The sequence below is a fragment of the Crotalus tigris genome, unplaced genomic scaffold (genome assembly GCF_016545835.1).
Source record: "Crotalus tigris isolate CLP2741 ecotype Arizona unplaced genomic scaffold, ASM1654583v1 scf7180000017831.1706817, whole genome shotgun sequence".
NCBI lineage: Eukaryota > Metazoa > Chordata > Lepidosauria > Squamata > Viperidae > Crotalus > Crotalus tigris.
In genome coordinates, this window is record NW_024096660.1 from 1,645,683 (window position 1) to 1,661,380 (window position 15,698).

The 15,698-nt window shown below is 35.8% G+C and overlaps 1 protein-coding gene across 1 annotated transcript in view; it reads left to right on the forward strand.

The window, feature by feature from the left end:
* Positions 1 to 2,029: 2,029 nt before the first annotated feature.
* ACTR2 (actin related protein 2) overlaps positions 2,030 to 15,698 on the forward strand; it is a 30,297-nt gene continuing 16,628 nt past the window's right edge. The window contains exons 1-3 of the mRNA XM_039343048.1: positions 2,030 to 2,220; positions 6,267 to 6,377; positions 13,878 to 14,093. Of these exons, the coding sequence (XP_039198982.1) occupies positions 2,173 to 2,220; positions 6,267 to 6,377; positions 13,878 to 14,093 (375 nt within the window). The 5' untranslated portion in view covers positions 2,030 to 2,172. The remainder of the gene's footprint in view (positions 2,221 to 6,266; positions 6,378 to 13,877; positions 14,094 to 15,698) is intronic.

Below are 15,698 nucleotides of genomic sequence, written 5' to 3' on the forward strand. Positions count from 1 at the left end.
CTTTTCTAAGAAACAATTAATTCTTGGGCCATCAATGTATTGATGTTAATATATATACAATTAATAAACTATAGTACATTTAGTTCAAGCTAACTATTATCTGAAACATTTCTTGACATCAAACTTGATTCCTTGTAGGAGATAATAGCCGAGATCCCTGCTGAATTTTTGAAAAAAAAAAGTCTACTGATAAACTGGTCCCTGAAATAGGAAATCATTCTAAAAACCTAGTTTTCAAATTACAGAGGTTGAGTACCATTTTATGACCAGCTAAGATAATTGCTCAATTGAGATGGGAATTAATATAGGAAAAAAAATCCCAAAATGATGAAAACAAAGCCAGACAAGGAACTCAAGAACATTGTTTACTAAATACTGAAACTATGTACTTTATTTATAGGTATAAATCCAAGTCATGTTTTTTCTATAATGTAATGATAGAACTAGGTATTAGATTTAGAATTACAACTAACATCTGAGCTACAAAAATCAATTTTCCATCTCTTTCTGCCATCTAATGATTGTTTGAACCACAATAGGGTGGTCCTTGGAATTATATAGGAAACAACTCTTGTCCCAGGAGTTGTTTTACATTTATTTTAAGCACATCTTGACATGCACATGTAACCCCACTTTTGCCTCAGTAGGCTCTCAAGTAAAATTTAAAACATGGATTTTTCATTTACAAAGCCTTTCAAAAGGCCAAGCCATCTGAAGGACCAGCTATCTCCAATTTTCTCTGGCTTTCCAACAAGATTGCATTGTTGGTTAACTCTAGTACCACTTATCACATAGTGCCATCTGGCAGTGTGCCTTTTCAGTAACTCTGCCTGCTCTACAGAATATTATTATCTTGGAGATCAGGATTACTCTGCACCCACTGGCCTTTAGAAAAGTTCTGAAGACCTGTTTCTTTTATCACATGTTGGGACTGGATGCACCATGAGCCATATATATATATATATATATATATATATATATATATATATATTAATACATGTGAATTTTGACCCCAGCAAAGGTTTATATGTGTTTTTGCATCTTTTTTCTATTATTTACTCTGTATACTTTTTGGCCACTTTTAGTGTTAAGATACCCAGAGTGATTTATAAGTTGAAGGCTATAAATGGACTAAAATAAAATTTAAAAATGGCTGCTTTGAGCAGAGTCCGGCTCTTCACTATTTTCTAGGATCATGGGGAATGGAATAGTCTGTTCTTTCAAACTAGCTTCTTGATGCAGGTCAGGTGTCTAACCTGATTCTTGCCTCAGAGATCTTAATCACCCTGAGATACTACTGATATGTGGCAGATAATGCAAGCTGAACTTTATAAATATGAGCATAGCAGACATCTGCTATATCTAATCCATGTGAAAAGATTGCTCACATCCATTCTGGTTTGGCAAAAATGTTCTGTGTTGAATAGTCAACAATCAGCTGATTGTCAGGATTCTTTTGGATATAGTTTTAAGCACTAATCAAAACTACCTTCCTGTCCAAACACTAAAAATCAGCCAATGCTCCTTGGAACATCTGTACGACGTTAGATTTGGACCCCTTGACCACCCTACTTGGATCCGCACATATTCTGTAGTAGGCGAATACATCACGACATCCTAGGTTCTTGGGAAGAACTTTATGCCAGTGAAGGTAAACAACAGCTAAAGAACTGGCAGCTGTGACTTCACCCTGTGTATATAACAATAGCAACTAGTTTTAATCTCGAGCTCTACCATAATTTCCCGCAAATCGTCAACCGCTACTGTTCCCTAAAGCAGCGACTGCTTTAGGAAAAGGCTCAGGTTCCAGCGCCACTGCTCTGGCAACAGCCGAATTGAATGCGGAAGCAACTGCAAGAAGACGCCCCGGCAGGGGAACGATCGGCACAAATATGGACGCCCGGGGAAATCAGCATTTCTGATTGGACGTTACCGAGCCCGTCAGTCATGGCAAAGGAAATGGGAGGGCGGTCGGCGGCGGCGGCGCCTGCCGGCGCTTCTCGGATGAATGGCGGAGGCGGGTCATGGCCGGGCGTGGTCGGCGCCTGTTTCCTTTTGCTTCCCTTCCGGGCTGCGAGAACTAGCAAAGGCCTGGTGGAGCTGCGGGCGGGGACGGGGCATTCGCTGTCATTCAGTTCAGTCATTCTCTCGGTCAGCGGCGGAGGACGGAAGATGGACGCGCTCGGCAGGAAAGTAGTCGTCTGCGACAACGGCACCGGGGTGAGGAAAGAGGGCTGGGCTTTTCAGGGATGGCCGGTTTGGGTAGAAGGTGGGTGGGGAGACCCTCGTGGGCCTGGCTGCAGCAGCAGCTGCAACAAACAAAATATACCCTTCTGGCCGGAGGGAAGTTGGGCTGCGCCTTCTCAAGGAAGCTGCGGCTCTTTTAGGGCGCTGGCAGGAAAACCCGCTTCCTTTCCGTAGAAAAGACGTTTCCCTCCAAAAGGCTCGGGACTCCCGGCTTCTCATTCCCGTCCTGCAGCCCAGAAGATGCGGGGGCGCCTTCGGTTTCGTCCTGTTCCCTCTGGCCAGCCCAGGGACGGGAAGGCTGGAGGGCGATTCATTCGCTCTCCCTCCTTTTCTATGATTTTGCCGTCAGCCGGTTATTAATCTATTACACGTTTCAGCCAGTTAGCTCTGCCTCTAACTTCGCCGTTGCGCCTTTCCTTCCTGCTACTCAACCCCGAGCAGAACGATTTCCTGTATGTGGAGTATGGTTTAATCTTTCTCGTTCATTCAAATGGCTGGGTTTTTTTTTTTTTTTTTTTTTTTTGGTTATGCACCGGAAGTCGCAACAGAGTCCTGCATTGCTAGGACTTGGCTTGGGGAAAAGAAAAAAAGTGTTGCATGACGCTTCTTCGCCCCACCTCCAAATTTTGTGGGCAGTTACCCAAGCGAAGTTTCCTTGAGTGCGATTTTCAGGGCTTATTATTGAAGCAATGAACGGTCCAAAGACAAGGAAAGTCCCAAGAGTCCCTTTTAAAAGTATGCTAAAAAAATGGACTTTAAACACATATGCAAATGCAAATAAAGAAGTAGCACATTGAAGTAATCTTCACTTCAGACGACGAGTTGATTTTTATCTTCCTTATGTACTTCCTTCAACCTTGCCAAGCAGAGTAGCTATTTTCTAGTACATACAGTTTTGTCACATGTCCAGAGTATGAATTTTTGCTACTGATAATCAGAACTTCTATTGAACCAGAATTGTTTCTTTAATTCTTCTTGCAGCACATGTTGCTTTCTCTATTGGTCCCATTATATTAGCTATCTGATCTTGTGTCCTTTGCTTTTGCTGAAACCCTCCTATTAGATTGGAAATTTAAAGGTTTTCTTCATTCTTTTAAAAAAATCAGCATAGTGTTTAAAAAAAGTTTTCATTGTTTTTATATCAAATACATTTATTGTGATTTTGTTAATTTGAGATGATTCTAATGTCACTGAGAGAAGCTGGGACTGTGTGAATACTTTATGGTTTTGCTTTGCATATAAAGAAATAGGATTACTCAACGTTGATATAAATATTTATGAAAGCTGGATGCATTTCATTTAATAAATTAGTAAATTTGATTAATAAATATGTACCAATTGAAAAAATCAAACTTAAAAGGTTGAAATTAATATTTAATATTTCTGATTTTGAATGTTTTTAAAGTTTGTGTCAATCAAACTTGCCTATATTGCACAAACACAGAATAATGGGCCATGTTTGAAGACCCCTGGTCTAAAGAAATTTTAGTTTATCATTTCTCTCAGGAGAAACTACCATGAATTATTACTCTTTAATAGTTAGTGTTTAACACTAGCTATAGTTATTTTTAACAGAGTAATTGTATTACCTTTAATACTTGATAATTTACCAAGAAAGGAGACAGACTGTTAAAACCTCACTGATTATAGAAGAAAGTAAAAACAGATTTTTTCTAAAATGTTATAAAAGATTTGTAAAGAATTTTATTGTTTTTTCATTCTATTTAGGTTTCATCCTTTATTTAAACAACAGTTTATTCTTGTGTCACCTTGTGTCAATATGCTCTACCATTTACCTTATTATTATACTACCACTATCTTGCAGTTTATTTGTGTCTGATCACTGGCTGGATGCTGTAATCATTTAGGTAAAGGCCAGCACATTAACAATAAATCTTAAAAAGATGCTCTGGATTAATGATTCTCAGACCTAATAATATGGCAAGGGTATAGGTGACTGTCTTCAGTGGTTTCTGTATTGGGTAAGGTCACAAGTGATATACCAGCCAAAGCTGAATAAAGAACAACTAGCCATGGCCTTTGCCTGTTCCTCTAGCAGGAGATGTGAGTCCAGGCGTACCTTCAGATTGGCAGCCTGCTGTGTCTGAGGAAACAAAACCCCAATCAAGGGTCAAATATTGTATAGACTGAGATGGTATAGTCCTGAAATCAGCTACTCCATCTTACTTTGGTTTCTCCCTGTTCAGATCCTGATCAGGTGGGACATCTACTGCATTTTCCATAAAATGAATATAGAACTGATCGAATAAATTTCTCCCAAAATATGTATTACTGGCCTTTTCTGATGTGTTCAGTGGCATACTGAAAGGCTCCCTTTTAGGATCCACACTGTTCAATTGCATTATAAATCAATTGGATAAGAAGTGAAAAATACATTTGAGGATGACATAAACTTGGAGAAGGATAGCAGATATCTAGGAAAACAATACAGGTAGTCCTCAAGCTATAACCACAATTGAGCCCAAAATTTATATTGCTAAGCAGGACAGTTAAGTGAGTTTTGCCCCATTTTATGATCTTTCTCACCACAATTGTTAAATGAATCACTAAGTAACATGGCTGTTAAGTGAATCTGGTTTCCCCATTGACTTCGCTTGTCAGAAGGTCACAAAAGGTAATCACATGAGCCTAGGACACTGTAGCACTCATAAATATGAGCCAATTGCCAAGCCTCCGAATTTTGATCACATGACCATGGAGATGCTGCAATGGTCATGTGAAAAACAGTCATAAGTGACTTCATTCAATGCCGTTTGAATGTCACTAATTGAGTGATTATAAGTCAAGGACTACTTGTATAAAAATTTAGGAGTTGTTAAGGTGGATCAAGGGGCAGAAACTAGCTAGATGAGCTTTATTTTATTTACTTGGGCTTCTGTACTATCAGCCTCTTGAGACAGCTAGGTTAAGAAGTAAATATCACAAGGACTATTAGAACTATTTTTGTAAGGAAGAATGTTAAATAAAAATACGAATCTTGAAATGTGGAGTTCTTGATGCTCTCTGAGCTTGTCTGCTTGCTTGCAGATGATTATCAACTAGGTAATATCAGAGTGAGTCTTGAAATCATGAATCTAGAAAGCTGCCAGGGTTTATTTCTGCCTCCTATTTGCCGCATAGAATCAAAGCAGGGTTAGTTTAAACCTTTTTTTCAGCTCACACTTTCCCAAGGCTGAAATATTATTTTGTACCTCTTTTACAGTACCTACTAAAGATTCTTGCATTTTTTTCACCAACATTATCTCTGCCTTGCTGTACATAGACTTTCAGTTGGGACAAATACAAAATCCTATATTTGTGTAGGAAAAGTCAAGTATACTTTGTGGAGGAAACTATACTAGAGAGTAGTACATACAGACTTGGTATCTTGTGAGTTACAAGATAACATAAGTCAACACCAGGATGCAGCAGCCAGAAAGAAAAAGAAGGGAAGAGAAGGGAAAGGAAGAAAGGAGGGGAAAAAAAAGAAAAAGAAAAAGTCATTCCTACATTGCATCAGCAAGTAGAGCCATTTCTCATTGAGCGACTACCTTGTTTTGCAACTGTTTGCAAATTCAATGATAATTGATAATGCCAGAATTGTTAATGACATAAAATATCTGGTGTGTTAATCTGTGTAAATTTTGCAAATTAAGGAGGCTTGTCTTTAAGCCTCTTCGTATATCTTAACTTTTTCATGATAGCCAAGATTTGCAGATTTTTACTCTTGTCTCCATATCACATATATAGTGTCTTTTACTGGGATAAATTTAAAATCTAGAGAAATTTAATTATAGTTTAGATAATGGCTTGATATATTTAACCAGGTATAGCCTTTAGAATGTGTATCTGTGTTTTCATAATTTCAGCTATTTTCTGTGAAATAAAACAATATGAGTGCAGAAGTGATTGCTTTCAGAAGTTATTAAATGATACATCTAGTGATCTTTAAAGTGTTTGATAAAATTACAGAATAACATATCTGGAAACTAACATGAAGGATATTTTTTCCTTTATAGTTTGTGAAATGTGGATATGCAGGATCCAATTTTCCAGAACATATCTTCCCTGCGTTGGTTGGAAGACCAATTATTCGTTCAACTACCAAAGTGGGAAACATTGAAATCAAGGTAATACTTAAGAAACTTGATTCCTTGCATGGTAATTTGGGGTGTTTTTCTCTTCCTCAGAATAATTGCTTCTGAGACATTATGTGATGATCAAATAACTCAGCAAAGTTATTAGTTTGCAAAAGAATTAGCATATTGATATAAAAAAATAGGATGTGGCATTTTTTTCTCTGAGTGTTTCTTCTAACACCTTTTTATTTTACTTGAGTGAAAGGGAAGAAAAATCCTCTGGTATTGTTTGTTTATGTACCCTCATGAAATCTTTTACCAATATTAGTTCCCTCACTTTTCTTCATAAGGTATACTCTGAACTCCATTTCTATGAATTAAATACATGGAATGTATTCTGCTTTAAAGCTAAAGAAAGATATGGCAATGCAAAAACCTCAAATTCCTCTTACAAGAGAATTAGAGTTGATCATAATTTGAAATGGCTGATAAGCCTAAATAAATAAATAAATAATCTAGGTTCTGTAGCCTCTTCCAGTTTGTTCTGTGAGAGACAAGTCAATAAGAGAACATCTCACTTTCTAATTGTTAGCCTTGACCACAGATCAGCAACCTGCGGCTCCGGAGCCGCATGCAGCTCTTTGAGCCTTCCCTTGTGGCTCCCAGCTTCCTCTGCCATTTGCAGACAGAGACAGAGAGAGGCACTTGTGCTTCTCTCTCCTCCCTCTCTCCCTCCCTCTCTCTCTCTCTCTCTCTCTCTCTGTGTGTGTGTGTGTGTGTGTGTGTGTGTGTGTGTGTAAAAAAGAGAGTGGCCTCACTCTGTTCCACGAGCCGACAAGCTTACTGGGTGGGGCTCCTGCCTTGGCTGCGTCTCTGCAGGAAGCAGGAAGGGCAGGAGACAACTAGCTAGCCCAGCTATACTGACTCAGGAATTCTGGGAGTTGAAGTCCATGAGTCATAAAAAAGCCGAGGTTACCTACCCTGAGCTTGTTGGAGAACAGCTTGAAGCCAGCTTGCCAGGTGAGCAGAAGATCAGAGAGAGGGAGAGAGAGAGAAAAAAAGAGAGGGAGAGAAAGAGAGAGGAAAGAGGGAGAAAGAGTGGGGGAAGAGGACTGGCAGACCAAGGGCAGAAAGAGAGAGGGAGGGAGGGAGAGACAGAGAGAGGGAGAGAGAGAGACAGAGAGAGAGACCCTTTTGACATCTAAAATGAAGATAACACTGCATATATTTTTTTTTACCTTTTATATATATATATAAAGGTAAAAAAGGATATATGCAGTGTTATCTTCATTTTAGATATCAGAAGCGTTTTGCGGCTCCCGGTGTTTTGTTTTCAGTGGGAAACTGGTCCAAGTGGCTCTTTGAGTGTTTTGGGTTGCCTACCCCTGGCCTTGACCAACAGAGTATTCCATAGAGACAAAAAATTAGCTGATTGATAGATTTATAGATTGAAGCAATATACTGTACAATCGATTGGGTTTTTTTTTTTTTCCTTCTCCAAGCTTCTCTTGACTTTTGTGCTCTGTACATGTCTCCATATAAGGCTGTGGTTTTGTTCTGGGCTAAAAAATTGTTTTTGCTTCTCTACAACACCAGGAGAAACATTTGTATGTTATCTTTGTTCCATGTTCGGACCCTCTACCATACAGAATTCATGTATTTTGTGGTAGGTAATATATTCCTCCTCCAGCAGAGCTTCCCGATAGCTGCTTCATTTTAATTGGATGCATTCTCCTCATAGTTGTTCCCTAAAATAATATTTTAAAAAATGGTTTTGTCTTACTATCAAGATGTACATGTGAGGGGAGCATCTTGAAATCTCCCCAGCAAGCATATGAAGGTGCTGTATTCAGATTGCAAAACTAACTGAGACTGTTAAGGTGTGGTGGGAGGACTCTGAGCAAGACAAGCGTACAATCCGAGAGAAGGGGAAATAATTATTTGTTTAAAAAGAGGCTATGGTGAAACGTATTGCAACATTGAAGCTGCAGTGCTTGATTTTTAAAGTCTGCCTTTCAGCTAGCACAGGAGTAGGCAACCTTGGCTCTTTTATGACTCGTGGACTTCAACTTCCAGAATTCCTGAGCCAGCCATGTTGGCTCAGGAATTCTGGGAGTTGAAGTTCACGAGTCATAAAAGAGCCAAGGTTGCCTACCCCTGAGCTAGCACATGGGTGCCTAATGGAGATCGATAACAGGCAATTTGAGTCTATCTATATTTGTGTCAGAAGCACCTACTAAGCTAATCAAAGGGTGCTTCTACTGTAGGTTAAAAAGATTTGCTGGTGACAACACTGTTGCCCAGGGGGAGGCCTCCTTCATATCCCCTAGCCACTTGAGTGCATAAACAGTCAAATCTGGAATTCCTCCTGCATTCTAAAACAGCATAATACTAAGGCCATTCTTAGCCATTGGGGATGGTACCTTAAAAATGGCTATTTAATTAATTAGGTGGGTTTCTGGCCAGTTTATCTCCTAATAGTGTAGCCATTACAATCCTATGCTTTTGATAGAACAAAAAAAAAGAAAACATGGTGACACTTTTTTTTTTGTAATAAATAATTTGTCCCACTCGCTTACTATTTAGGAGATTGTGTACTCTTCCTGTCTGGTATGCTATTTTGGGTGTAAATGTGTGTTCTTTCTCCTATTTTGGCTACTTTATAGCATCTTAGAGACAGTGTAATGTACAGTTCCCATTTCTGCTCATCCCCCAAATAGGCAAAGTGGATTTGGAAATAAAAAAACCCAACAAACACAGAGAAGCAAGGATGTTCAATGTTTTGACTACCTTACAAACTACAAGCGCAATTAATTAGTATTTTTTAAAAGAAGTCTTACCAGTTTCTAACTACTATGCATGGTGGTTCTGAGAGTGCAGCAGATTAGATTAGGACTGCCAGATGTAGGTTTCTTATAAGTATTTCCAAAAATAAATGATGAAAATAGTTAAGCAAAAGATTGTCAGCAAAGAAATTGTAGCAGCACAATCCAACTGGATTTTTTACATCATGGAGTTTTTATTATTTAGGATTAAATAATCACTAGGCTTAATAAATTTGTTTTAAGACAAAGTGTTAACATAGATAATGTTTAAGAGGCTGTTAAAGTTTACAAAGATTGCAAAGATTAAAATCTTATTTATCTCACTTTAATTAAACATTCGCTCCTGAAAACGATCTAAGTAAATTTTATAGCAATTGTAAGTGCTGAAATTTGTATATTAGTGAAACTTCATGTTAATTAGGCACCTTGCTCAGCAAATGAGTGTGTACTGTACTTGACTGGGGAATTATGTTGTGAGTAGAATATCCTTTGGAATCTTAACATCTAACTAACAATTTTGTAAATTTACATCAGGAAGGTTGTAATAGTGTTTAAGTGATTTTCAAGAGAAGCTAAGGCAAAATTATTAAAGTATAATTCTGAAAAATTGAAGAAACAATGAGGAAAAGCAAACCAATATTGTTTCCCTTTGCCTGCTGTTTTGTGGATCAGTTAAATATTGGAATTTTACAGGTCAGTCCTACACAAATTGCACAATTTTCTTGGCAATAATTGTTTTTTAGCCCAAAGACTCTATGAAGAGAAAAGTTTATAATGTCCTAAAGCCAGTGCACAAGTTCATCTAAGAATATTGTTTTGAATCGTATGTACATGTAGTCCTTGACTTGCAACCATTTGTTTAGTGACTGTTGAAAATTACAATGGCACTGAAAAAAGTGGCTTATGACCATTTTCCACACTTAACAAGCATTGCAGCTTTTCCATGGTCACATGATCAAAAGTCAGCTGGTTGGCAACTGGCATGTATTTATGATAGTTGCAGTGCCCCAGGATCATAGGATCAACTTCTGTGATCTTCTGACAAGGAAGGTCAATAAGGGAAGCTAGATTCACTTAACAACAGTGTTACTAACTTAATTGTAGTGATTCACTTAATGACAATGACAAGAAAGGTCGTAAAATGGGGCAAAACTCACTTATCAATTGCCTTGCTTTTGGGCTCAATTGTGATCATAAGTCTAGGGCTACCTATAATTCTTAACAAAATATTAGGTCTGTTTAAATGTATTCTGAAGAATGGATAGTCTAGATTTATTTTATATCATACATTATTCATTTCCTTTGTTGAAAGTAGTTTTCCCCAAGTCAGATATATATACAATATATACAATATGCTAGAAATGTCTGAGAAAAAAAGATTAAGCATGTTTTTACATATAATTTGTTTTTTAAACTTTGGTATTTCTTGGAGGCTAGAAGTTAATTTGAAAAATGAAATGAAATGAAAAAAATTATATCAATAAAAGGATAAGAGCTAATATTGGTTATGAATATGTTAGCATATTTCAAAAAATGCTGTTGCTAATATAAATGCAAATTGGGGTACATTTTTTACTAAGTCAGAATATAATTTTTTTTAGAGCAATGTGAAATTTTATTCATGAAGCCTGTAAGTATGGTGATGTTCTTGTCATATATTTTGTCATACCAGGTTTTTGCAAGATACTAAAAAACATTAAGATAGAAAACTTTCAGGGAAACTGCCAATGCCATTGAAAGCATCCCAGATGAGAGATCTCATTTTTTTTTTTGTATTCTAAACATTTGCCAACATTTGTAAACCTGGTTTATTCTAAATTAAAATAAACCAGTTTTACTAAATTAGAACTCTACTTCTTTCTGGCAGAAATGATAGTGATTTTTTTATTGACGTATGTTAAAATATAGAAATCAGTCTTAATATATTCAAAATATACATTTCCCCTCAATGATAGGAAAGCAGGATTCTTAAATTGGGGGATACATAGCTCTGAAAATGCTAGTTTCTTATTTGCTTGTCTGTCAAAATATGTTCACGTTTACAATCTTAGAGCAATCAAGATACTGAATATGTTAAATTTATTGCTAGTTCCTGGGGAAGGATATAGATAGATTTACTTGGTTATGATTGAATTTCATTGAGATTAACATGGGGGAAGGTTTATTCTTAGCAAATTTGCTGATACAGGAGGATATCTGCAGAGCATTTTTGATAAAACCATAAGCTACTGTGTGCATGGAAATAACCTTTTCTTGGAGCTATTTTTGTGTTACGTTTTAGTTTGGGTTCTTTTAACGGTAGCCTTTCTGTCACTTACCTTAAAGTATGCTATATTCAAAGCATTTCCACCTATCTCTGCATCTGTTTTTCTGCTTTGTTTCTGTTATGTATACTTGAAATAATTTGGATAAAGGTTTCACCAGGGCCTCTTCTGATTCTCTTGCTTCTGCCTTTTCTTCATCTTTCTTGACCTGTTGAAGTAGAATAACAAAAAGATGGTAAGTGAGGCGCCCCTGTGCTATCATCCACACTTTTGCTTCATGGGGCTTATAGCCTTTCTCTCTCTCTCTCTCTCTCTCTCTCTCTCTCTCTCTCTCTCTCTCTCTCTCTCTCTCTCTCTCTCTCTCTCTCTCTCTCTCTCTCTTTCTTTCTCTTTGTGTGCTTTTTTCCCCCTTTGTCCTGTATTATTTTTATGTTTTGAATACATTCCTATTTTAATCTTTCTTCATCATTTTGATTTGGTAGCTAGTACATCCAATTCTTATAGATATTTGTAGTTAACTGCAAATGCAAGACATCTACAGGTCTGTATGTGTTTAGTACCTATGCTAGAAACCACTTATTGAACTCAACAGAAATGAAACATACAGAAAATACCCACGCATTACTTGCTGTGGGATCATTCGAACAAGTAGGATAGTTCACACATAGAAACTTCCCTTTTTTTCTTCATAAAGCCTTCTATTGTAATTTTCATGCCTCTGGATCATATCCAAGTTTCACATTAGTGAAATAGTTATATTTATTCATAAATGAATTTATTAGTGCAATGGCAATCAAAGATTTGTCCCTTAAAGCAAAGCTAAAATAATTACGGAAATATGCATCTGTATAAAAACAAAAGAAGACACGCATGTACTTTTCTACAAAGTCTTATTTTCAAAGATGAAAGAAATTCTTACAACAGGATGAGAAAAGCACTTGGTTTATATGTGTGAATCTACCCTAAGTATGTTCTGTATTGTTATGTTCCCACATAATTCTTACTTACACTTTTTTAAACTGAATGGACAATTCAGTAAAGTTTTTCATGCTTCTGAAATTCAGTTTTAAGCAAATCATGTCTGAAGCATTTATTAAAAGCTGGTGTAACTGAACGAGTGTTGTATATGGTTAAACATTAATATTTTAAAGCAGTGTTATAGAACTAGTATAGTGATGATGAAATTTTTGAGTCCAATCCAGATTATTTCTGAAACATAAACAATTTTGCTTGGATTCATGAATGATTTTTGACAGGCTGTTTAATTACAACTACAATTTTTGATCTATTATAGGGTGAACTGTCTTGAATTAGAAAAGAGCTGTATTCATATTTTTACAATAAATAAATTGTTGCAGCTCTATTAAAAAAATTAATTTGGCTTTACAGCCCTAAGAAAACTACATTGCTAAAAGCTAATTGACAATTCTGTATATTGTTAGTTTTTAGGATTACCACAATGATTCAATCATTGTGCTGTTTAGTCACTGAATACTAGTTCTTTATTTTTTGTTAGAACTTACTTAATGTCTGCTTCCATTTATGGGGAATATTAACTTCAAAACCTGAAGTCAAATTTAATGGTTCCTTATGAAATATATTTATTTTTAATATATTAATTAGGATAATGATGGGATGGGACAAAAGCTTAAAAATAATCTTGTATTCATGTGTTGTTAAAACAGCCAACGGAGCTTCATCATTATTTTATAGAACAAAGTATTGTGTAATTTTTATGATAATGATAGGACTCCTAAATCATTTGAAAGTATTTAAACTAAGACTTAGAAGTGAAGTTCATATTTTTGTGCAGGAGAACAGTAACTCAGGTTTGGAATAAATGGCTCTCAGAAATCAATTTTTTACTGTAGACTAATACAAAACATCCATTTTTTTCTAATCAATGTGAAATTTGCAGTCCCTTATTTGCTTTTGCTACTTGTTCTCTATGCTTATGCAGCACTCGTTATTACCATTTAGTAATGTGCACAGAAACATGAAACATGCATGGAAATTTTTTTCTGCTAAATTCACCTATTCTTCTTGTGTAGAATTTCAAGATCTTATGTATATATTTATGATAAAGTAACGCTGAAGGTAGCAAAATCTAGAATCCCTAATATACCTGAGGCTTCAACAGTAGTTGGTATATAATGTTAACATTATTTAAAAATCAGTCTCAGGTGATATAAACTTACCTGCATGAAAATGAATCAAATCCGTGAACTGTCTATGGACATAACTATTTAAAAAGTGGTAGTTGTATTTTTTTTCATTATTAATGCCTTTTTATGTTTTTCAATTGAGTATATAAATCAATTTCTCCCCCTCAAATGTCGGTATCATAAAGGATAACTAGAAAAGCCATTTCATTTTTTGGGAGGGTTCTTTTTAAAAAACATATATTCCAATAAAGGTTTATAGAAAATAACAATTTATTCATATCCATATGCAAATTGTAGGATCTTATGGTTGGGGATGAAGCAAGTGAGCTGAGATCAATGCTGGAAGTCAATTATCCCATGGAGAACGGCATTGTCCGAAACTGGGATGATATGAAACATCTTTGGGACTACACCTTTGGACCAGAAAAACTCAACATCGATACAAAAAATTGTAAAATACTTCTGACAGAACCTCCTATGAATCCAACGAAGAACAGAGAAAAGATTGTGGAGGTAAGTGCCTTTTTTAAAAAAAAGAAAAAAATCATTCTATCCAACCTAGAATTAGTTTTTCTTAAGGGAAAGCAGCATTTCTTAACTTACCCGTTCTTCAGGATAACTTTTATTAGTTTTAATGAATAAGAGTCAAACTGACATTTTATCCAAGGTCAGATTAGACCTATATTCAGAAATTATTTAAAAAGCAATACTGTAGAAGTAAAGTTCTATAGAATGCTTTTTCGATGAAGTTGTGCATATTTTTTGTCTAAAATAAAATCACCTTACATACTTGCAAATCTTTTTAATAATTCTGTTAAAATGTGTAATTCTGTTAAAACATTCTGATAATAAGGTTGACTCAGCCTTCCATCCTTCCGGGGTAGGTAAAATGAGGACCCAGATTGTTGGGGGCAATGTAAATATATATATATATACATTGCTTACTGGTGTACACCGCTTAGAGAGTGCTTGCACTTAAAGCGGTATATAAGTCAAATAAATAAATAAATAAATAATCAATCAGAGACATAATCCAATTCATAGAATTAGAGCTTTGGAATCCTGAGTGCTTAGAATACTACTTTGCATGGTAAATTGAGAAAGGGCTAAGAACCGAGTAAAGGTTAACATAGAAATTATATGATAAACTTCCTTGTTTTAAAACAAAAGAACTGAAAGAAAAGCACATCAAATGTAATAGGCTTACTTCCAAATAGAGCAATTTTTTATGATCTGATGTTCCACTCAAAAACTGGAAGTTGAATAGTCTGGCTCAGCTGAGAATTTGGCCTGAGATTCTTACTAATTCTTACTTAGAGGAGAAGATCCTATCAACAAATGAAATGTCATATTGTTGCTAAATTTATATTATACAGGTGAAATGTAATTGTTTTTGTTAATGCAGTGAATGTGGAAAAATCACAGGTTGGAGGTCTAGCTTAGGGCAATGGCACATTTTTACATATGGTGTATAAATATATCCTCAGGATCACATCACAACACATATTGTGGTTTCACAATTAAATGGCATATGGTAATGTAGTCTGGGTAGTAAATTAAACATATTAAATTTGCAGTATTTTTTTATCTTTATTGATTCTGGTTTCCGTACATTTGTTGAGGACTAAGAGGTTGTTGGAAAACAGTACAATTTCACTTTAATTACTCATTTTACAGCATGTCAGAAAATAGTAATGCTTGAGATTTATCAACTCTAGGACAAAAGAATTACAAATTGACAATAGTTTCTGAATTTGGACTCAAGAGGGAAATGGATTTTACTGATAAGGTTGAAGAGAGAAAAACTTCTAAAAGATCTTTATAACCAGAACTAATAAAATTATTAACTTGATAAAATAATCTCATTAGCAGAACAAAATGAAATTTAACTTCTTCCTTCTGAAATTGTTACCATGTAGCCTTTCCAGTTAATGGTCAGGAAAAGATTTCAAGGTTGAATGCACAGGTTGAATGCTGCATGGGAGGAGGAGAAAGTCCAATTGGGTGATTATATTTTTGCTTGTTTGATCTTGGATTTTGAGCAATATCCTGTATTGCTTAAATGAAATGAGGAATTCAGAGTAAATACTTAAGCACTGAATAACATTTTGATGCATG